The sequence below is a fragment of the Mytilus trossulus genome, chromosome 2 (genome assembly GCF_036588685.1).
Source record: "Mytilus trossulus isolate FHL-02 chromosome 2, PNRI_Mtr1.1.1.hap1, whole genome shotgun sequence".
NCBI classification, from domain to species: domain Eukaryota; kingdom Metazoa; phylum Mollusca; class Bivalvia; order Mytilida; family Mytilidae; genus Mytilus; species Mytilus trossulus.
Window position 1 is genome coordinate 17,594,134 of NC_086374.1, and position 24,542 is coordinate 17,618,675.

The 24,542-nt window shown below is 31.2% G+C and overlaps 2 protein-coding genes across 5 annotated transcripts in view; one reads left to right on the forward strand and one right to left on the reverse strand.

The window, feature by feature from the left end:
- LOC134706645 (sepiapterin reductase-like) overlaps window positions 1–24,542 on the reverse strand; it is a 345,856-nt gene that overhangs the window by 9,362 nt on the left and 311,952 nt on the right. The window lies entirely within an intron of this gene.
- Window positions 362–21,596, forward strand: LOC134706644 (serine-rich adhesin for platelets-like). Of its 4 annotated transcripts, XR_010105643.1 has the most exons (8): window positions 362–499; window positions 13,966–15,911; window positions 16,791–16,885; window positions 17,226–17,282; window positions 17,674–17,785; window positions 18,156–18,268; window positions 18,982–19,148; window positions 19,221–21,596. XR_010105643.1 is itself a non-coding variant. In XM_063565759.1 (7 exons), the coding sequence occupies exons 1-7, from the start codon at window positions 384–386 to the stop codon at window positions 19,093–19,095; spliced, it is 2,553 nt and encodes an 850-aa protein (XP_063421829.1). In that variant the 5' UTR covers window positions 362–383; the 3' UTR covers window positions 19,096–21,596. The 4 variants fall into 4 exon arrangements, 3 of the variants coding, with proteins under 3 accessions (XP_063421829.1, XP_063421831.1, XP_063421830.1); XM_063565759.1 differs by having other exon boundaries at window positions 18,982–21,596; XM_063565761.1 differs by lacking the exon at window positions 362–499 and adding an exon at window positions 5,246–5,423 and having other exon boundaries at window positions 18,982–21,596.

A 24,542-nucleotide genomic window follows, 5' to 3' on the forward strand; every position in this document is an offset into this window, starting at 1 on the left:
TATTAACGCCTAAATATGCAATCTTTAATGTTTAACAGTTTAATTGACAGTTTGACCAAGGATTTGTATAGTTACTCAGTTAGTCTAACTATACAAATCCTTGGTTTGACACACAAATAGTTTTTTTTTTATTATATGTCTCTGAATATATAGACCCTTCTTAATTACTTTTATGTCATTGAAATATATACATGTATATGTACTCATAGGTCAAATTTCTTACCACGGGAAAGGGAAATCCGCAAATTATACTATGATAGTGCGCGGACGTCTCAGAGAACACCTATGCTTGTGTCAAACTCGTACCTTAACTAACTCGCCCCAGGAACTTCAGATAATTATCTAACACAGTTATCTCCCCATATAAACTACATTGATGCATCATGGGTAAGACGCGAAATTTGAACGGGGACCGAGATGTGAAAGAATCCGAGATAAAAAGTACATTAGCAAACAGAAATGTCCAGAAGAAAAAGAAGATGTTTTATTCGTTTATTAGGTATTAATCAAAATGTTTTCTCTTATGAAGATTGCGGATACATAACACCCTATTCAAAATACGCAAACATTTGATAAATGTTTTGAAGTGGATGCAAAGCCAAAAGAAAAACAAAAATAAATTGTCATTATTCAATATCACGATAATTTTGCAAATGATTAAAAATTTTAATAAAAAAAAAATGTACAATAAAAAAAAGTAGATAACTAGCAGGAACTCGATTAGCAGATTGAAGTTTTTTTTAAAATGTTTTTTATTGTAAATTTGAACCAAACACACTGCCAAGGGGTATAAGGTCTGTTCGCGCCCTATATACTTTCGCATCCTACGCGTTCGCACCTCACATGTTCGCACCCGAAGTCTGTTCACACCCTACACGTTCGAACCTTAAATGTTTGCCCCCAAGTCTGTTCGTACCCTACATGTTTGCACACAATTTTTATACACCTTATAACTATTTAGACCAATCTAGGAAAAACAGTTATTTACACAACTTCCTGTTGGGTTCATGCCGCCGACAATAGGGGTCATCAGAGTATGATCCACTTTTGTCGAAATTAAAATTGAAGTAAAAAAATATTTTGTTTGAAATATTTACTGTGGTTTAAACAGGTCTCATTAAAAAGTATCATGCATGGTGCATTATTTAAACAGGGTCCCAGATAATTTCAAATGGATGAAAAAGTTGTATAATTTTAGAACTCATCCAGAATGGAATAAATAGTGATTAGGTGTATTGGTTATGATGATTACAAACTATTCAACACACAATAAAACGTTGCAAGAATGCTAACTCCTTTTGAAACAATGAAAAAGAAATATTTACAGCAATACACTAACCAAAACATGATTAAGATTTTATAAACACTTAAAAAATGATGTCATAATCTCACTTTCATGACTTTTTTAGAAACAAAGAAGAAAAAGTATATATATATATTTTTTCTTCTTTGTTTACTCTATATATATATATTATTTTCTTTGTTTCTAGAGTAAATTACTCTATATATTTTCTTCTTTGTTTCTAGAGTAAATTACTCTATATATATTTTTCTTCTTTGTTTCTTAAACTACTATATAACCAGTGTAATTTTTCTGATAAAACGGTTGGTTCAAAATTTTTGAAATTTTTATAATTTTGTTAAAGGGTTAAAGTAAATACTTTGTCAAAGTTTTATAAAAATTAAACGAGCCACATTTATTTTAGTGAAAGTGTTGGGTACCACCTTAATTGACTCTAGAAACAATGAAAAAAAATCCCATTTATTTCAATACACTAACCAAAACGAATCCGGGTCCGTACGCCCTGATTCACGTTCGCCCTAGTACCTGTTCGCCCAGGGTCCATTTGCCCTGATTATTATTTTTTTCTAATTGTTGTCTAGTGGCATAATTTTAAGTATTTGAACAAAATATGTTGAAGTTTGTTGAAAAATTCACCGAATACAATGTATTTATCTCAGTTTATTGATATTAGTTAACAAAATAATTGTATTCAGTCATTCACTAATGTATGCAGTATAACTGAGACTAGTCTCAGAGTATCATAATGAATGAACTTGTAAATCTGTTTTACAGTTCGTACATTTAAAAAAAAAAAATTTCAAGCTGAATATATTATCAAAACAAATTTGTTTTTATAATATTATTAATCCATCAAAAGACAGGTATCACAATAAGCAGTGATCCGAATTATTTTGTCATAAAACAATAAATTAATGATCCTTAACAAGCCATAAACTTTTAGATATTTCCATGTTTCCATAAATTTCAAGAATATATACCATAGAAATATATCTGATTAAGTTTATTCAACTGCAATGCCTGAATATTAATATTTTTAGTAGGGCGAACGGACTCTAAGGGCGAACGAACTCAGGGCAAACGGACCCAGGGCGAACATGTTACTAGGGCGAACGGTCCCGATACCAACCAAAACATGATTAAGAGTTATCCAACACATAAATGAAATACTTGCAAAATAAATTGTTGTAAGAATGACACTTAAATTAAAAACAATGAAAATTTTCTCACATTATTAAGAAATAATGATATGTATTGAAGTATAACAATACACTTACCAAAACTTAGTAGAATTGGGCGAGGCCGGGATAAGGTACGGGTACTTGATGTAGTAAACTAACAAATGTACAGATTAAAAAAAATATGATAAAATAAAAAAATTGGGCGCAAACGTGTAAGGTACAAAGAACTTTGGGTGTGAACGTGTAGGGTGCGAAAGTGAAAGGGGCAAACGTGGATGGGTGCGAACGGACTGGATTCCTGCCAAGAATGCACAGCAAAATTTGTTTATTTATGATAATTTTTTTATCTAAATACCCCTAATTTAACAAATTTTCTCTGATAAAGTATATTTTTTATAGCTAAATACTCTAGATTCATTGATTTCGTGGGTTGATAGACTTTTCATATGTAAGCTTGAATCGGAGTGTTTTTAAATACTTAATCAGTAAAAATCTTTCAAACAAACTGAATTGAATCATTTGAAACAGACACTAAAGTGTTTAAAAAGTGTCCAAATCTTTTGTTAAATGAACCTGAAATTTGAGGCAAAATCAGTCCTTACGGGACCTACTCCTTTACATAATGAAAAAACCCATGCATCCTGAAATTTCTGGAAATTCATAGATTTCTGGTGAGTCCTTTGATACAAAATGAGTTTTCTTGTGATCTGATGACGTAAGCTCTCTTTTGATTTTTATAAGAGGATGCTAAAGGGTTATTTTTGTGCAACTTTTTCGGGCTTTTTATTTCATGTGTTTTCGTGTTTTATTTCTCGTTTTCTTGTGTTTGGTTCGATGTGCGTGCTTCGTATTTCCTCTTATTTATTTTCCGTGTCATTGCTCTTTGATTAATTTCTCGTTATTGCATTGTTCCGCATTTGATTAAAAAGTAAATTGGAACTAACTCAAAGTCAGTGAGATATTGGCCTTTTTGAAACTTGTGTAATTTAATAGAAATTGATGTATATTGTTACCATTCTACTTTCTATTGTATAATTTCATGTATGCTATACATGTAATAAAGTCCATCATAAAAAAAAATAAAATCAAATCATATGTAAGTAGCATACGCTAAAAGGTGACCACAAGGTCTTTATGTCCATTAACAATGTCTACATGATCTCCAAGAACGACTGAGTAATTACTGCTCATACTTTTTTTCTTTTAAATATTTTCGATTTTATTTCTCGTGCTTCGTTTTTCCCAATTTTAATTTTTCAAACTACGTTTATGCGTTTTTTATTTCACATGTTTCTGTGTTCAGTACCCCCCTTTACCACCCTCTTATAAATTTTAGATTTTATATTTCGTTCATAATGACGCCTTATGATACCACCCCCTTTACTCCTAAGTGACACCTTTCAATGCCTGTGTAGTACCTCAGTTGAAACCCTATGACTACGAAATGTCTGCATCAGGCCAAATAAAATGTGTGGTTTCAGTCACCCGACCGACCCTAGTAAAAAAAAACAACCCTAGAACTTTTTTTTTCATTTCTGAAAAATATATTTTCAAACCATCAAATTTGAGGATTGTGAATAAAAATAATTAAATTCATAGATTTCTGTCATCTGAATTTCCATCACAAGTATCTGTTATGGCTAAAATGCAACAATTCATAACAGAATGCAACAATATTAACCAAAAACGTGTCATGACTGTTTATTTTACAACCAAACACATATAAAAATGGTGGACTTCTGGTTGGGGCGTGTATAATACTGGAAACAATTTGGGTAAACACACAATTTTTTTCCAGATTTTGACATTCAAAAATAAATATTAATAAAAAAAAAATTTGCCGACCTACTGACCCTACTTTTTAAAAGTATGTAACTGGAACTACACATATATTTTTATTTGGCCTCAGACTTAATAAAACTTGTATCTCATATGAAGAGGATATTCACAAGAATATCTGACTTAAATTTATTTGATGAAAAATTAATTTTTATGACCCACCTACAAATGTACTATGCCCACCTACGATAGTAGAGGGGCATTATGTTTTAAGGCATATTTTCAGCATTTTATTAAAAATCCTATGCAAATCAAGTATGCCAATAAAGTATTTCTATTCAGGAAAAGGTTAAGGGATTTTGTTTATAAAAAGGGTTGATTTCCCAGTTTTCTGACAAGGCTTCAAGCTGTTATCATGAACTTTGGTGACTGGTTTATATCTTTTCAGATAACCTCCCTTTAGTTTTTTATGAATTTTTGAAATAACATTGAGAAGTTATTGAATTTTATTCTTTGATTAAGCAACTGGTGTATCATGTGCTCATGGTGCAGCTGTTTTTTTCACCGATCAAGGCAGCTTTAAAAAACATATTGAAATCAAAAATTAAGAAGATAATAAGTAAATGTATTAAATTATATGGATTACCTTAAAGTATAATGAGAAAAATAAATGGCAATGTAAAAATTCTGCTTAATCATTATTGTTTGGAAATATTTTGTGAAAATGAGGTATTATCACATTCAATACAGAATGGAAAATATTCATTGATTTATAATCTCTTGTTTGTTAGTCCTCATGATAAAGTGACAATTAACATAGGATCTGCTAATCTAATGCCATGTATTATATCACCTGTTCACACCTATATACACCTGTAGAAGGTATTGTCTACCTAGACAGGATGTCACCTGTGGTTTATTGCAACTTATTAAATATTAAACAAGGAGTGATTTACTAATTTGACCATTTATTACACAAAATTTCTAGTCAATTTTATGGTGGTTTGAAGACATAAAGTTCAAGTAACAGACCAAAGTTTTCAAACATATTATATTGTAATAGATATACTAGTTTAACTTGAAGCAAGTAACAGGAAAACAGAAATTAATCAATTAGAAAGAGAGAGCATTTTTAAAAACAGAATAGGCACTAAAATTTGGTAAGAATTCTTTAATTTTAAAATATTGGAAGGAATGATGATTAATGAACAATTTTTGGGTGCATTTCAGCTACCTTTACTAGATACATATATACATTATATCTGCTTTTACTAATCATATTTGAATACATATATATTCAAATGTAAAGTATCTAGAAGTAAAATCAGAAAGTCGATTCAGCAAATGACTGTTTGATTCATTTATTTTTTTGGTACATATATACATGATTTAAACTAATGTAACATTGTAATTTTTCTTACATTTCATCATTGAACAAAGACTTTGTCATTAATGGCAATTTTAGAAATCATTTATTTTATAAATTGCTGTTTGCTAGACACAAATCATTATTATTATGTTTAAACAGTTGTGAAATATTCCATAATAACAACCATCCCCCAGGTGTTCTTAGTAATCACTAACATTCATTGTTTGATCGGCAGATAAAATTGAAGCAAAAAGTTTCTGATAAAAAAAAATATTTTGATTTTTATGTTTTTGATATTTTTGTTGACACTGTTGCAAAGAAAACAAAAAAATGTTTGATAACAATGAGCAGTAAATAAAAACAAGTTTATGTAAACATGCCTGTAAACTGTAAACACACGTTGATGTCTCTCTACAGAGTTGTCAGAAAACAATAACCTTAATTTCAAATATGTTTTAATACCACTGAAATCTGTCTTCAGTATTTTAAAAATATTTATCTTTATCACATGTTTATCAATGCTTTATATCAATAATAGGTAGGTCCAGTGTAAACTATTTCAAATATTCTCTCATCCGAACTTACTGAACCAGTTTCTACCAAACTTAAACTGAATGATCCTTAGGGTATCTAGAATAAAGTTTGTGCTTTATTTCCTGTTTCATTAAAAAAAAATATGGCCACCATAAAGAACATTGCCTGGTAAAATACAGTTTTTGGCCCATGTCTCAAAAATTAAGCATAGGTAAAATTGTTCAATAGAGCAATTACTATCAGCCCTGAAATTTCAGATGAATCTAACAACACAGTGTTTGATTTCAATTGACCCCTTATGAAGATTTTGCACTTTTAAGACAATTTTTCACAAATTGTTCATCTAGTTTTCCTGTTTTAAAAAATCTTCTCCCGTGAAACTGCTGAATCAAATGGCTCAAATCAATAAGCAAGAGTTTTGCTGGTTAAAGGACAGTTCAGACAATTTAAAAGCAGTAGAAGGGAGGTAGTCCAAGTCAATTTAAACATGGAAGTATTATATTGACAGGAACTACTACAACCCGACTTCAAACGTTTCATCTGCGATGCCGCACCCAATTTAATGACATGTTAATATGCTTGAAACATGGCACATTATTTACATACCAGTGTGTGGTGCCCTACAATATTGTCATTCTCGGTTGCTTTCGGGATTACGGAAATAAACGAAGAAATCGAAATTTGTGATAAATTCTTAGGAAACAGCAATCGGCAAACCTCAGCAGATTCCGTTAGGGCTATTCCATTTAAACATACATCAACCCCCAGGAAGGCACTATGACAATAGGGCAGCCACCCAGAGAAGCATTTTTACAAATTTTGAAGGATTGTCCTCATCAAAACTTTGAAAAGGGCACCCACCACTAGAAGTGGTTTCAAAATGCCTTCCTGGGGGTTGATCTATGTTTAAATGGAATAGCCCTTACTTAACTGTGCCAATTGAGTGATTGATGGATTAATGCGAGTCATCATTAATTTTTATAAAAAGACACATTGATGATGGAAATTTGAACCAAATTTATTGAAAAAATGCCCCATGTTTATTGATTTATTTTTTAGCTCACCTGGCCCAAAGGGCCAAGTGAGCTTTTCTCATCACTTGGCGTCCGGCGTCCGTCGTCCGGCGTTAGCTTTTACAAAAATCTTCTCCTCTGAAACTACTGGGCCAAATCAAACCAAACTTGGCCACAATCATCATTGGGGTATCTAGTTTAAAAAATGTGTGGCGTGACCCGGTCATCCAACCAAGATGGCCGCCACGGCTAAAAATAGAACATAGGGGTAAAATGCAGTTTTTGGCTTATAACTCAAAAACCAAAGCATTTAGAGGAAATCTGACATGGGGTAAAAATGTTTATCAGGTCAAGATCTATCTGCCCTGAAATTTTCAGATGAATCGGTTAACCTGTTGTTGGGTTGCTGCCCCTGAATTGGTAATTTTGAGGAAATTTTGCTGTTTTTGGTTATTATCTTGAATATTATTATAGATAGAGATAAACTGTAAACAGTAATAATGTTCAGCAAAGTTAGATTTACAAATAAGTCAACATGACCGAAATGGTCAGTTGACCCCTTTAGGAGTTATTGCCCTTTATAGTCAATTTTTAACCATTTTTCATAAATCTAAGTAATCTTTTACAAAAATCTTCTCCTCTGAAACTACTGAGCCAAATTAATCCAAACTTGGCCACAATCATCTTTGGGGTATCTAGTTTAAAAAATGTGTGGCGTGACCTGGTCAACCAACCAAGATGGCCGCCACGGCTAAAAATAAAACATAGGGGTAAAATGCAGTTTTTGGCTTATAACTCAAAAACCAAAGCATTTTGAGGAAATCTGACATGGGATAAAAATGTTTATCAGGTCAAGATCTATCTGCCCTAAAATTTTCAGATGAATCGGTCAATCGGTTGTTGGGTTGCTGCCCCTGAATTGGTAATTTTGAGGAAATTTTGCTGTTTTTGGTTATTATCTTGAATATTATTATAGATAGAGATAAACTGTAAACAGCAATAATGTTCAGCAAAGTAAGATCTACAAATAAGTCAACATGACCAAAATGGTCAGTTGACCCGTTTAGGAGTTATTGCCCTTTATAGTCAATTTTTAACCATTTTTCGTAAATTTAAGTAATCTTTTACAAAAATCTTCTCCTCTGAAACTACTTGGCCAAATTAATCCAAACTTGGCCACAATCATCTTTGGGGTATCTAGTTTAAAAAATGTGTGGCGTGACCTGGTCAACCAACCAAGATGGCCGCCACCGCTAAAAATAGAACATAGGGGTAAAATGCAGTTTTTGGCTTATAACTCAAAAACCAAAGCATTTTAAGGAAATCTGACATGGGATAAAAATGTTTATCAGGTCAAGAACTATCTGCCCTGAAATTTTCAGATGAATCGGTCAATCGGTTGTTGGGTTGCTGCCACTGAATTGGTAATTTTGAGGAAATTTTGCTGTTTTTGGTTATTATCTTGAATATTATTATAGATAGAGATAAATTGTAAACAGCAATAATGTTCAGCAAAGTAAGATCTACAAATAAGTCAACATGACCAAAATGGTCAGTTGACCCCTTTAGGAGTTATTGCCCTTTATAGTCAATCTTTAACCATTTTTCATAAATCTAAGTAATCTTTTACAAAATCTCCACTGAAACTACTAGGCCACAATCATCTTTGGGGTATCTAGTTTGAAAAATGTGTCCGATGACCTGGCCATTCAACAAAGATGGCTGCCACGGCTAAAAATAGAACATAGGGATAAAATGCAGTTTTTTGCTTATAACTATGAAATCAAAGCATCGAGCAAATCTGACAAGAAGTTAAATTATTAATCAAGTCAATATCTATCTGCCCTGAATTTTTCAGATGAATTGGACAACTGATTGTTGGGTTGCTGCCCTCCAATTGGTAATTTTTAAAGAAATTTTGCCGTTTTTGGTTATCTTGAATACTATTATAGATAGCGATAAACTGTAAACAGCAATAATGTTCAGCAAAGTAAGATCTACAAATAAGTCAACATGACCTAAATGGTCAATTGACCCCTTAAGGAGTTATTGCCCTTTATAGTCAATTTTTAACAATTTTCATTAATTTGGTAAATTTATGTAAATTTTTACCAAATATAGTTCTCTGTTACTAATGGGCAAAGTTCATGATAGATATAATTGTAAGAAGCAAAATCGTTCAGTAAAGTAAGAACTTCAAACACATCACCATCACCAAAATACAATTTTGTCATGAATCCATTTGTGTCCTTTGTTTAATATGCACATAGACCAAGGTGAGCGACACAGGCTCTTTAGAGCCTCTAGTTTAGGTAGACACTGCACTATATGTAATATATATCGCAAGTTGTTATTATATAAAAACTACTGTTTACTCCATTGAGTGGCACTCATTTCCTGCATATTTAAGACGATGGTAAATGATCGTTCTGATAAAATCAAAAGATCAAAGAGATTTCAAATAAATGTAGGAATAATTAAGCTTTGCTCTAAATCCAGGGTAAGATCATTGATTGGTTTATACGAATGTTCAGCTGAACCCCGATGTGTTGAAATATTTTTTAGTACTGCAACTCAAGGATTTTTATAGTGACATTATACAACTTCTTGTGCGACTGTTCAATAATTCAATAATTTACCAGTATCATTTGGACAGTTTCATTTGGTCGGATAGTCATAACATATTTTAGAGGACAGAAATGTATTATCTAAATATCTATATATCGTAGTTAGATCTCTGTTTTCTTCTGCTGTATTTTGTTAATTGTTACTTGCTTGATTAATTTTTGTATTGTAAACTGGAAATGTCTCATTTCAAGGATAATCCAGTAACTTAAACCATATATATAACTCTTAACCTCACAGTTTTAATATTTATCAAATACATTTATTGTTAACGGGTGGTAACCAGAACACACCTTAATCGCGATTTAAACTTCATCAACAAACTAATAAAATAATGTCACTCACTATTTCAAAATGTTGTAGAATAATTAATTCTGGGCCGATTTTAATTTTTTATGCATTAGTCGATTTGTTTAAATAAGTTGTTCACGAATAAAGGTCTACCGACGCGATTGAAATAAGTAAAGGTGATTTTCCGACAGGTACTACTTTTTAAGCTGTCTGTATTAAAACCATGTGGTTGATAAAAAGTATCTATGGTCAATTTATGACCGCGGCATCGCAGATAACAGTAGTCACAAAGGAAATTAAAGACAGCGTACTAATTAGACAGTTTCCATATCTTTTCTACAGGGCTACCCAGGTTATAAATAAATGCTAATTAATCGTTGTAGTTCCTGTCAATATAATACTTTCATGATTTAAATACTGTTATACTTGTGTGATAACCTCTGAAAAAAATGGGGGGGGGGGGGGTTACAATTTCTCTCATTGCAGAAATTGAATGTTGTGTCCATATATGCCCCAACTATTTTTTGGGTGGACCTTAGCGGTTGTATAAAGCTCTACCCTGCAGAGCATCTGTTTTTTCAAGTGAACAAAGTACAAAAACAAAAAAAAAAATGAATTCTTCAACTTGCTAGGTGAATATTTTAAAGGAAGCAATCACATGTACATCTCACAGTCACACATGAGATTTAAAACTTCCCACAATTTGACTTTTTGTGTGCATTCCTCTTTCAATTAAAATGAAGATGTGATACAATAACAGGGACAAAACTTAAAGGGGGCCCAGTTGCCCATGGCTCCTAGATTTTGAGCTGGGCCCCTAAACTTTCAGTTAAATTTCAGTTGAACATATAGAAACTAATTATGAAATATCTGGTCTGGGCTCCTAGCTTGGAATTCCCAAGTTTAGTCCCTGCAATAATAAATGTTTTGCTACAATCCTGGCTACTATTCATAAAAACCAAAACATGTATTTTGGACTGAAAGAGGATTTGTTAGGGTTAATGCCAAGTGGGGTTCATTTCAGATATTTAACAGAGAGAAAGTATTATGATCATATATGCCACTGTTAAATGGATAAATCAAGACCTCGGCAGACTCACTATTTGATTCCTTGATTCATCCGTACAGCCAAAAGTGGGTTCAACTCTGAAAGTTTAGTTTGCCTTACCTAAATGTTATGAACTTAAACACAATACTTATTACCACACAACATAGATCAAGTTTGAATAAAGGTGGTGTCCCTTTAACTGTTCTAGAGTTATGCCCCTTTACAAATGGATAGATTGCTGAATTTTTCATTTATGTTCCCTTTCTTAGATTGCCTCTACCAAATGTAGTGAAACTTGTATACAATGCTTATTACCATATAACACAGATTAAATTTGAATTTTGGTGTCTTCACTGTATCTGTTCTCAATTTATTCCCCTTTATAAATGGAAAAGATGCTTAATTTTTCACTAGTTTTTTCTTAGTGTAAAAGTTTCATCACATTTGCCTCAACCAAATGTGATGAAACTTTTACACAATCCTTATAAAGATCTACAAAACTCAGATTAATAGCATTTGAGTAGCTTCACTTTTACCATTCTTCAGTAATGGTCCTTTATATGATATGCAAGCATTGGCATCATCTGTCATGTCTGTGTCCCATGCATATATTTTTAAATTATTTTCTTTCTTCAACAAATTATGCTAAATAATATTCAGATATATGCTTGTAAAAAAAAAATTTTCATTAGCAAAATATATATATATGCATTTATTTGCCAGTTGTACAGATATACATTGAAATATAAAGATTTGTGAAATGTTTGTCCACACAAACAATGTAAAGTTTAAAAGGATTAAAATAATTTCCATTAGTAGGTGGCTTTGAATGATTTTCCACACTTCTCTTAAACCTGTGAATTACAAAGTCAACAACTTCAATAAATTAGTATCTGTGACTTAATTTTCTGAGATAAGTAAAGATAAATGTTATTATACCTGTGGAGTTAATCACCTTTGTAATCAAAACAATAAAATAATTACCTGTTAATTACACCAAGTACCTGTGTGATATTTTTGTTTTCCTTGGGAATTTGAGTTTGAGCACCCCAAGCTGTCATATTTATGATTTTGAAAAAGACATATTTTTGGAAATGTTATTTTTAATAATAATTGACAAAGTAGTATTCAGTTGAAAGACAATTTGGAGTACAACTTGCAAGGGAGGGTTGAATAAACTAGCTGTTCAGATATTTTGGTGCCAGTATAAAACTATCATCAGACAATTATCCATTTCAAGAGACACTCATTTTTAAATAGGAGAAAATAATTATAGAAAATCTAACTTGTAGTAAATAATTGTTAATGAGGAATTTGACCTAAAGCAATTCCACACATTGATGAAACTATTTCATAAGGACAGGGAAATCAGGTGAGAAAATCACTTACATGACTTCAAAGAGATTAATTTGATTTGAAAATGAATAAAGGGAAATAATATTTATAACTTGGCACATTTTTTTATCCACAAAAAATATTAAATTTGAAAGTTTTTATTTCGAAAGGAATAAAGAAACCTGAGAGGACATCTTTTTAATAATGTATGTTAAATTTTATTTATATTTGTTTGAAAAATACATCAATATTTATTGATTGTGCATATATTAGTGAATGAACTGTAAAATAATCATTGTTTACTATTGAGTTACCTGTCATACATGTATAGGTGAGTGATTGGTGTCATTTTTATACTATATAAATGTCAAATATTCTTTTAATCAATTATTTAATGTTTATTTCTTTTTGCAAATTGTCACTTTGTTAAAGCTTCCACAAATTTAGGTTAAAAAGTCCAGTATTTGTGTTGAACAGGTATGAATGATGTTTGAACCTTAATTTGAGAATGTTTGAAAGATTTTTTGAAAATGAAAACATTGTTTATTAATCTGTACCACCCTCATGACCCCAGAGATTTAAAATATTTTTTACTTTTTTGTCTTTCAAAAGTTTTGTTCAGCAAAAATATTGAAAATGTAAATACCTTATTAATGGTAATCTTTTTTAAATTAAAAAAAAAATATATTTTTAATTTTATTGCTGTAAATAATCAAAATAAAATATTTATGAAAATGGTTCTGTGTAATTTCCAAAACCAGAGAATTTTTTTTGTAAAAGTTGACATTTTTTAAAGCAGGAAATGAAAAAGTCATTGATGTTCATGTTACACTTATAATGTTGGTTTTAATTGTAAACTAGTAATCCTCTTAAATGATTGGAAAGAGTTGTATGGCCTCGGGTTGTCTGCATGGCTTTGTCATTTGTGTGCTCCTTATCAGATGTTTGAACTGTGAATTCGGGCTTCTAAAGGGAAATTTACCAGAAAATAGTTTGAATTGTAAATTTTATGCTATTTTATAATGCAATTTAATTAAAAAGAATATTTTATCAAATCATTGCTAAATTACATTTTCTTTTTATTTCATCTTTTTTTAAGTAAATTGAAAAGTATTTATGGGAAGCTATAACAAATCCTTGTTGGGGTCCCCAGGAAAAATAATAAGATTTGATAAGATAGCAATCAGAAAATAGCCTGTGATTTGTAAATATGTTGTTTTTCAGGCTTTTACTGGACAATAACAGGACACAAATTTCATTTAACTAATGCCAAGACATGTTGAAATATTGTGAGTTTATCAAGGGAAATAAGGATGTAAATGTTTTATGCATTTGAGGAATATATTATTTAATATTTAGTGTTTAAGACAAAACAGATTTTTAAATGTTGAGGATTGGAAATTAATGGAAAAATGAATGTAAAACTGATAGTGCACAAAATTTGAAAATTTACATATTTGTCTACATTGTAATGATATTTTTTGCAGAAGAATCAGCACAGAAGAGGAAGAAGACGACAACGTATTCTTAGATGAAGGTAGTGACCAGAAGATGAAGAAAACCCAGAAACGTCGTACTGTATTGTTTATCCCTGGATTCCGTAAAAGTAAGAAGACAACTGTCAGCGTAGAGAATGATGTACCTCAGGAGCAGATGATTGTATTAGGAAATGTTTGTAGAGACACTGATTCTGTATTGTATAGGAGCAACCATGACACTGATACACATGTGAAAGGTTCATCAAGTAGTAGTATTTCAAGTTTAGATACTTTAGTTTCTATTGATAGTGGTGTGGATTGTGGTCAAATATCTACAAGTAGTCTGAGTAGTATAGAAAGTTTAGGTAGTTCCTATGAAGTAATGAATGATAAACACTGTAAACCCCAGGGCCGTGCACCCATTGCTTCGCCAGAAGATGATTCATTGTTAGAAGAAGCTAACCCAAAGCATGAGAAAGACAATTCAAAGTATGAAAATTTGACATTTACGCATAATACATCTGCATCCTCCTTTTGTACTTTAAGTGACAATAATTCTTCTTGTACTTGTGGACGTTGTGGTTCCTGTTGTGATTCAGAATCGTCAGAATCAGAGAGCGAAGACAGTCTGCAGAGAACACCTGCACAGAGTGAATCAGAAAGTGATTCAGATACGGGTAGTAAAACTAAATCACATAGAAGACAAAGATATGATTCAGACTCTGATTCTGATTCTGATAGTGAACAATCTAACCAATGGTGCTTAAATTCTTCAGTTTTACCACCATCAAATGTTAAAACTGTCAAGAGCAATCAACCACTAAAGAAACTAAATAGAAGTAATAGCAGACTGAATCTCTCACTCAGGAAGTTTATGAAAAAAGGCAGTAAATTGGACTTGTCAATAAGGAAATTTATGAAAGGCAGCAAAAAGACTGATTCATCTTCAAATAAAGTGTCAAAAAACAATAGAAGCATAAGTGTTCCTGAATTGAAAGCTTCACCCAAAAGAGTTCTCCAAAAGCGATCATCTTTAGAGTGGAACAAGTCATCCTCACTGAAAAAGTGTTCTTCAGTTGATAACAATTCTGTGATCTTATCAAGAAATACAAACACTTTGCCTGTAAGATGCTCTAGTAGTTTGACAGTGAACAAGTCTTTATGTGACAATTACACTTTGCCATTAAGATCATCTAGTAGTATATCAGTGAATAAGTCTTTATGTGACATGCTGCCATTAAGATCCTCTAGTTCTATGTCAGTGAACAAGTCTTTATGTGAAAATTTCTGTGAACCATATTCTGATAGTGACAGTAGCAACTTTTCAAGGTCACGTTCAGGAAGTGATAGTAGTGGTAGTAGTTTTAGAGGTCGTAGTGGAATCAAGTTAGGAAACAGTGTGAAAAAACTTCATCGAAGTAAGAGTGATTGTTCAACTAAACCTCAGTTAGTATTCAACAAGAGACTGAACATATCTCAACCCCTTGATACCTCTAGATCATCTCGACAGGTTGTCAGTAACAGTCCAGCTTTACAAATACGTTCACATAGCATAATAGAAAATCACTGTGACATAGACATTGATACATGTAAGAGTCCTTTGGAAGTTCGTCAATCGATGGAGAAAACAGCTTTCTGGATTGAGAATAATGACTATGACAAAACACCAGATGTGTCGTCTACAGAATCTCTGTTACAGACGAGTCGAGACGTGTCAGAATCAGACCTCTGTAATCAGATTATTGGTATATACTTTGGTGAAGAGAATGACAGTGACTCGTCCTTATCATCATCCTGTCTTGACAACACCATGGATACATCTCTTATTTCTGATGACCTTGTGTCTGATGTTTCATCTACCAGACTAGAAACCAACCTTGATGATTTCTCCATGGCAACATTTGTTCCTGCACCTTATCAAACGGCTGAGGCTAAAACCAGAAAAATTAGTAAAGGTAATTTGTTTATTAAATGTTCAGTACATTTATTATGAAAATGTCTTAAATAAAGTAAAAACAGAAAACAAAATGCAACCAAAACATTAAAATTATATTCTTAAATCCAAAGTTCAGTGGTTATGTCCTCACTGTAATCATGATAATGGAAAATCTCCGTTTTAAGCTCAGTATATTAACTGCTCAGTAGAGATAATTCTTTTGCTGTGAAACAATTCTTGCAACAACCTCAAACAGTAATTAATTGTATTATTTTTTATGTACATCAATTTGTTACAAACCAATGTCATCAAAGTTTGGCTTAAATGAACCATTGAAAACTTGTTTGTTCCAGAAAATCGAGTAAAATGCTGAAAATTAATACCTATAATCTGCTTGTTTATGATCAGAATCTTCAAGATAACCAATGTTTCTATTTTTAACATAATTTACACTTAACTTTGTAATGAAACAAGGACTGTTTCCATAGAAGTTCAAATAAATGTCAATTAAATCTATCCATTGGGAAAATGTCACTTGAAAATTCTAGAATTTTCCTGATGACAAATATTGACAATTTAATAACATTGCTGGCTATATATTAACCTGGGAGTATTAGTTGTATGTCATAGATTGTAGTATTACAATAGATGGCAACACTTGAATATTATCTTCGACTGAAAATGAAAAGACAAGTTCTTGTTCTTAGAAAACAAGGTAAGACAAACTTGAATTGTTTGATAAAGAGTTATAGCATGTACAGAGGGAGTTCATTAGAATTGATTTGTATGCAATTTGTAATTAAAAAAATTGAGATCATGAATAAGCTTGTGATATTATTTTTTTATATCAATAGCAGACTTGAAAGTACAGATTTTATTATTTATATTTATATTGCAGCTGAAATTGTCCCTGAAAAGAAAGTAAAGACAGCTGACACAAAGATGACAAGAAAAGTAGTTCTTAAAGAAAGGGTGGATAACTCTTACAATAAGGTAAGACCATATATATATCTATCTTTATATAGCCAGATACCTATTGAGTTTTATAGTTTTGTTTAACTTCTTGTTTCATGATAAATGACCAAAGAGTAAAAAAGTGTGCTGGATTAAAATCGTTGTTTAAATTAAGGGTGCAGTACAATCGTTTGTGAGTTTCATTTTATAATATTTCTTGCTTTGCCTATTCAGCATAAGGTTTAATTTTCTGTAAAATGTTTGAGAAAAATTTCAAGTAATTCATATACCCAGACTTTCTGATTCATTTGATCATTGAGGCTTAATGATAACTTTAATATGTTTACACTTCTTTTCACTATATATTCTTCTATTTCAGTCTTCAGTAAAAAGTGAATCAGATGTGACATGCCACAGTAAAAAGACCAGGATGTTGGTAAGTCTAATCGCCAAAGATCACTTCACTTAATAAACCTACAATAGATTATAGCCTTGTTCAGGCTTACAAATTATAATTCAATTTTATAAATATGCAACAAACAAGTTTCTGATTTGCAGCTTGAAAGTAAAGTTAGTTATATATATTGACTAAATGTCTGCAAATAATAAATCCTAAACATTGTAAAGGAGGTATTTTTTTTATCCATCTTTGAAATAAAATCCAGATAATAATTTCGAAATTGACAATTTAACTTTTACCTTTCGACATAAACTTGGATGTCATTCTTAAAACAATACTTATCTAACTGTTAAATTTCTACACTTTGTTTTATTTTTCATTTCATATTTATCTGTATAATTGAAGAATTGTATTTTATTCCTTACAGAGTGAAGAAGAGATAGACACGATTACAAAGATCCACACAATATGTAATGGCCAGAGAACTGTACAGTATCTAGATCTCAATGATATCCCTCTTAACTTCAAACATTTTCCTCGTAAGTATACTAAACAAGTTTTTATGTCTTAGTGATACAAATTAGTACTATTCTTGATTATTAGTGTTACAATTTGTAAAAATTATTTACTAACTCATGAAATGAAACAGCTTTCCAAAGAAAATTTGGTATAGGGTATTCATATTCAATTAGAGATATCTATTAGAATATAACATGGCGCTGATTTTTCAAAATTCACTCCATTAAAGCTGTTATGTTTTAACCAAGGCTCTGTGTTGAAGACTGTACTTTGACCTATAATGGTTTACTTTTACAAATTGTTACTTTGATGGAGAGTTGTCTCTTTTGCCTTTCTAGCACATCTTCTTATATCTTATAATGTAATTTAATGTTTTAATTATTATTTCAGCTCCCAAGAGAGCCAGCAAGGTAGTGTGGAATCATGACATTTCTACAGATGAGAAGATACACCATACACCTCAACCTAAACTACCTTCCCTACCCAGACCTATATTACAACAGGTTGGTTTATATTATTATTCTTAGAAGATTGATAATGGTACATATTTTACTAAACACAGTATAAGTTTCTAGTAGAAACCAACAGGAGGTTTGACAAAATAATGAGTTGTTTCTTTACTCTTTTAAGTTTAAAATGTAGAATTTTTGAACTCATTTTCCATCCATTATTCATATGTTGGTTGACCAAAAACTTTTAACATAGTTGAAGTTATGAAACATTGATGATAAATGTGGTTGAAAGAAATAAACAAAAAGATAACCTTGACTTTTGACAGAAATGTCTGCTTGTATTTTGTTTTAAAACTTAAAACATGAACAACTATTGAACTTTAAACAAGTTCAATGTACAAAATGTAATTGTAAACATTGAACACCTGTGTAGTTTTACTATTGGGAATCAACTTCCCTCCATTAATCATAGACTGGTTGACCAATAATAACTTTTAACATAGTAAACATTTTGTTTACTTTGATAAAAATAAGTATCTTGTGAGATTTTACTCTAGTAAGGTATTTCATCAACAAGGATTTACCATGTACAGTGTATTAATACAGTTAACTGAAATAAAAGAAAACTATATCATCACATTGTCTATAACAGGTTGTTGCAGTTATTTGTTTACATTGACAGCTATGCATACTGCATAAACATTTCAAAATTTGAATAGCCTTTATAGATGAACATTATATCAACATTTTGATTATTTTTTCAGAAGCCAAAAGATTTTACCTACCCATATAAAGAAGATGAGCCTTCTCCTATAGTGATAACAAAAGTTCGTCGAAGTAAATCATTGCCAAGAAAGTCCAGAGAATGGCCTTGGTAAAGAGAGGAGAAATCAACATAGCAATGTTAACAGTCGTCTTTCATAGTGATAACCTAGTTCATCGCAGTAGTTTACTGCCAGGGAATGGCCATGGTGTATTACAGAAACATTTACACAGCGATAACCAAAGTTCATCGCTGTAGTTTACTGCCAGGGGATGGCCATGGTGTATCACAGAAACATTAACACAGCTCAGTTATTGTTGGAATAGTGCCTTGATACTTAATTATATGTTGTAATGGGAATATGAATAAAATGGAATTTTTTATTTGAATGACATTTTTTATAGAATGAAACTTTGTATGTATGAATAGATGTTTGTTATGAACGTTGTCATTTTGTGAATTTTATATGACAGAATTTTTTTATAAGAGTTTATGAATTTCTAAGTTGAAAATGGGAATGTTTTATATAGTTTTAAGAAAGATTGAGTGAATTTCCATGAAAATATATGACAGTTTCTATTGTATAAACTTTTCCTGAACTGTATTTAACACAATCAGTGCTTTGTATGTTTAAATAAAAACATACTTGTTTAACTTATTTATTAAGAATTGTTATCAAAGGTGTATCATGGTGTATGATCATATTGAATTGTAAAAACTTATACTTTTTGTACCCTTACCAACAAGAAATCACCCATGTATTATTCATCCTTATTTATTTATTACTGATATATATTGAAATAAAATTCAGAAAACAAGATTTAATTGTTGGTATTTATTTTTTTCATACACTTTTGATGTTTCTAGAAAGTATGAATTAAAGGGAGTAACTTAAGATGTTAAGCCTGCAATAAGCTGTTTTGATATAGGAACAAACTTTGAAAGTTAACTGCAACTTATTTATAGTTAATGGCAGTGTTGTATAGGTTGCTTTAATTTTGGCAATGTCTGTTCAAGACAACTATTTTTTCACATAACCTGCACAATGTTTAAGGTTAGAAAATGAGTGGTAAATACAAGGTAGCTTAATTTACTTGATGAAACAATATTTGTTTCTTGGGGGGAAATCTGTAAATTATTTGTCTTTGAAAGATAAAGAAAAAGCTTAGTGTTTGTCAAATTGTTCTTATACATGTATAATTAAACATTAATTTTTGACTGAAAAGAAACTCACAGTAGTGACCACTGACATATTATATTGGTGGAAATATACTCTTGACCAACCCTTTCAACTAGTTTGGACCATAATAAATTTTCATTTAAATAAAATAAGTGAGCATTAATAGCTGACATTATTTCAGGGCTTGAATGACATTGTATTCATCTAAGTGGCACAAAAAAAAATATTTTATGATATCTTGGCACTAGAAGATAGTATAGAAGATGATTAAGATTTTAAGAAGTTAAACTAAAGATCTTTGATATCAATGTATCAGGGTTGCAATTGTTTGATAAATTGAGTAATATTTTTATTAAATACATGTATATCAATCACTTTTTATAGGTATGTATTTTGTAATTTTATATGAGAGATTGAGTTGTCTCCCATATGGAAATCTTCACATTGTTATATACGGGTAAATTTTATATGTTTTTTTTTTTTTATGATTTTGTATTCTTTATTACTGTCTCATATTAAAAATGTATTTTGAGAGGCTTTACATGGAATCTTGTCAAGCTTTGAGAAAACATTTGCAATGAAATTGATACTCATTATGTTAGAAGAATTTGTTTAGTTTTATCTTGCTTTATTTTATTTCAGATGTGCAATACACCGTAAGGCATTTTTAACACTAGTCTGTATTTCTTTTGAGTTTTTTTCTTATTCTTTTTTTAGTTTTTTTATTTTTTTTCTTATTCTTCTTTTTAAGCTTTAATATTTGTTGTTTTTTCTTCATTTCTTTCTAATTTTTTTTATCTTGTTTTATCCTCCTTTTCTTATTTCAGTATAAAAGGTAATTGTCTTTTTATGTCATGTTTGTATGTCAATTTTATAATATTAACATTGTGGAAATGTTTCTTTGATCAGGTTTAGTTTGTCCTATATTATTTTTAAAAAAGTACAAATGTATTGAGTTTCTTCATAATACAAATTACATCATACATTTTGTGCTTGTTTTTAGATATCTTAGTTATGACGGCCTTCCTTTAATGTTTAATTTAATGATACATTGTATGCAAAACTTTTATAATTACTTGGAAGTTTTTTTAAATTGAAACTAAAAAAATCTTGTAAAATTTGCATAATGTATACTGCTTAAAAAAATAATTCCAGAGAACCTAGATTTAGTTATTTGGCAGGTCAAACAAGTGACATTATATTATGTATGGGGTTTAATAATAACAGGATAATATTTTTGATTTATCTTTGATTATATGATGTTCGAGCTAAAATATAGTGCTATGTATTATACAATCACATACTTTGAAGGAAATATTGAAAACAGTAGACTGATTGGTGTAAGAATTTAATTGTTCAGGAAAACATATTTATTTCCTGACACTAGTCCATTTGTTAACAACAACATTTGTAAATAAATAATTCAATCAGCCAAACTGATCTTGTGTACTTATTGGTCCCTAACAAATGAAGTTGAAGGGGACTTAAGGTTTGAACTCAGTCCACACTTTTTATGCCCCACCTACGATAGTAGAGGGGCATTATGCTTTCTTGTCTGTGCATGTGTTCGTTCATCCATTCGTCAGTTTGTTTGTCTGTTTTGCTCAGGTTATTGTTTTTGGTCAAGGTAATTTTTTATGAAGTTGAACTCAAATCAACTTGAAACTTTGTACACATGTTACCTATGATATGAGCTTTCTAATTTCAATGCCAAATTAAAGTTTCACCCCAATTTCACATACCACTGAACATAAAAAATGATAGTGGGAGTGGGGCTTCTGCATACTATGAACACATTCTTGTTTTTGTCAGGCTTTAGGATATTGATTTAATAGTTGGTGTTTAGTTATATCATAACATGTTACAAGTGATAGAGTTTGAATTTTGTTTCAGTCTGATGATTTGTGTAGAGTTATAGTCAAAATAAAAATCCCTCAATCAGGTTTCCACACTTGATATTTGTTAAATAGTTGACACCTTAACAAGTTTAAGATCAATTTAGCATTTTGTTCCAGTACAATTAATTCTTAAGTGGTAAGGGACAATGTTTTGCCTTGCAATACTCTCATAATACTTTTTTACTGTTGGTTTAGCTGAAATTTTTACTCACGGGTGAAAGGGCCAGTTAACTTTATTTTCATCACCTTGCATCTGTACTCTTTCATTTATTTCAAATCATAAAAATCCTGTGAAACATCTGTACATATAGGACACTAACATGGAGAAAGTCAACCTGTGGATTTTCCATATACACCATGCAATGGATATATGGAAAGCACTTCAAAATCTCAACTTTTAGTTGATCGAAAAATTATTTTGTTGGTGAAAGTGCAATAGAATACTACAATTTTCTATATAATGTCTAATCCATTTCAAAGTGCTTTCTCTGGCTCAAAATTTTAATGGAACAGCCCCTTGAAAGGTTAGCACAATAAGAACTTAAATTCAGCTCTTCCCTTGGCCCGTCTCCCTTTGCATAACTCCTTATAAAATTGTACATTGACGCTTTGGGATGTCAAATACATTGACTTATTCTCAACACATGTATCATACTGTTTAAACTGGCATTTATAATTTTAACACTTAATCCTCTGGTTATGCTGTTGAACAAAAAAATCTTCTTAAAGAACTACTGTGGGAATGTGTTACAACCTTGACTACAAAAGAGGGTCACACACAGAAGTTAAATTATAAACAATGCTCAAATACAACAGATAAATTATTATCATTTTGATAATGTTACATTTTAGCTGCTTGGTACAATATGAAGCCTCTTTGGACACACTCACTGGACAGACATTCATTTCAATTCTGGAATCAGTTCTATTATTGGTCAAACATATATATTTTAAACCAACTCAAGATGGGTGTACATAAAATTTTCAAAAGAATGAGTTCAATTAAACCAATTGGAAACCTTTTCACCTCATATAAAAGAATGAATGCCTTTTAAAGAAATTCATGATGGCTCTGCTTTTGTATAAACTGGGAGATGTTTCCTCCCTAAGCAGGCATGACAGAAACGTTGCTACATAGGAATGAAATTTTCACAAAGCTAGAATCATCTCTTTTGTCAAATTTTGTTCTAAACCAACCCTAATCAACAATATCCAGAAATGTCAAGATATGAGACATACTTAACTGTTTCTATAGTATTCTTAATTTCAATGATAGTTAACCACAAAGGGTGACTAGGGGATCAACATATGGCCACTGCAGGTCTTCTACCAACCGGCATTAAAACCCTTTTCAAAGTTTATTCTCCGCTATGCTTTGAGGGATGAGAAGTACGCCAGATAAGAATGGACATGTTAAATCTGATGCTTTGTGAAGAGATTTTCACTCTCTATGCACGTTTTAAACCCTTGCAACAACTCTTTGGGTCACCTTTTGAATAGCGACATTTCTGTCCCTATTCAATATGCCTTTTGATCAAGTGTCAGTCGACATTTCCACTTCCTTCATCCTGGACACATACCTAATGTACTTATTGTTAAAGTGTTCTCGTCTAAACAGAAATGAAACATTGGCTACTGGACATTTAGTAAAACAACAATCAATCAATCACTATACTCACCAAACTTTGTATTATTCAGTGAGAGGACAGGACAACGTCTTTGAAGCGGAACGTGAAGTTTGAGGATAATGTGCTTCTTTCTGTTCATTCTTCCCTAGCAGCCATGTATGAAACCCTTATAAGAATACATGAATAAAGAGTTGGCAAAAAGAGGAGCAGATTAGGTTCCCATTTAAAAGTCGCTGGTGAAAAAACTTCCTCCAAACGAAACCCTAGATTTCAATCAATACAACAATCTTTATGATAATGTCATTTACAAACTCATACTTGACTCCATACTTAATGATTGTAACCAGCACAGGGTATGGACACCCAAAGGAACATGTAATAGACCTATAACTTTCCTCACTGTTTAGCGCCTGAAGGATAACAGTTTTTCAAAGTGAATCTTCAATACCTTATTCCTGAATTAGACCAGGGATTTTTATAGTTAACTCTAAAATCTGTACTTGGCCGTGTCTTTTTGTTCCAGCTAGGTTGAAGAAAGATTGAAGCGCTCACAAAAATCCACTTCATTTGAACGTTGATGGATGCTCGTCTCATTGGCAATCATACCGCATATCCTTATTTGTATATTATACTTCTTTTATACAATTTATTAAGATCTTTGTATCTTTAAATGTGCTGACTTAACATAAAGCTTATTGTATTGTTTTGTAAAAAAAATCTAACCGGGACAATTAAAAATCCGACAAAATCAAAAACTGAATTGGGACAGGCACATAAAGAAATATGGCGGGGTAAAAAAATGTGAGCATTAAACTCTTTCCCTAACCTAGCTGGAACAGTGGTGTAACAGTACAAA

Coding starts and splice junctions, on each gene's coding strand:
- LOC134706644 (XM_063565759.1), top strand. CDS start 384: ATGGGTAAGACGCGAAATTTGAACGGGGACCGAGATGTGAAAGAATCC. Junction 17,283..17,673: donor GTAAAAAGACCAGGATGTTG/GTAAGTCTAATC, acceptor TATTCCTTACAG/AGTGAAGAAGAGATAGACAC. Junction 18,269..18,981: donor CCAGACCTATATTACAACAG/GTTGGTTTATAT, acceptor TTATTTTTTCAG/AAGCCAAAAGATTTTACCTA.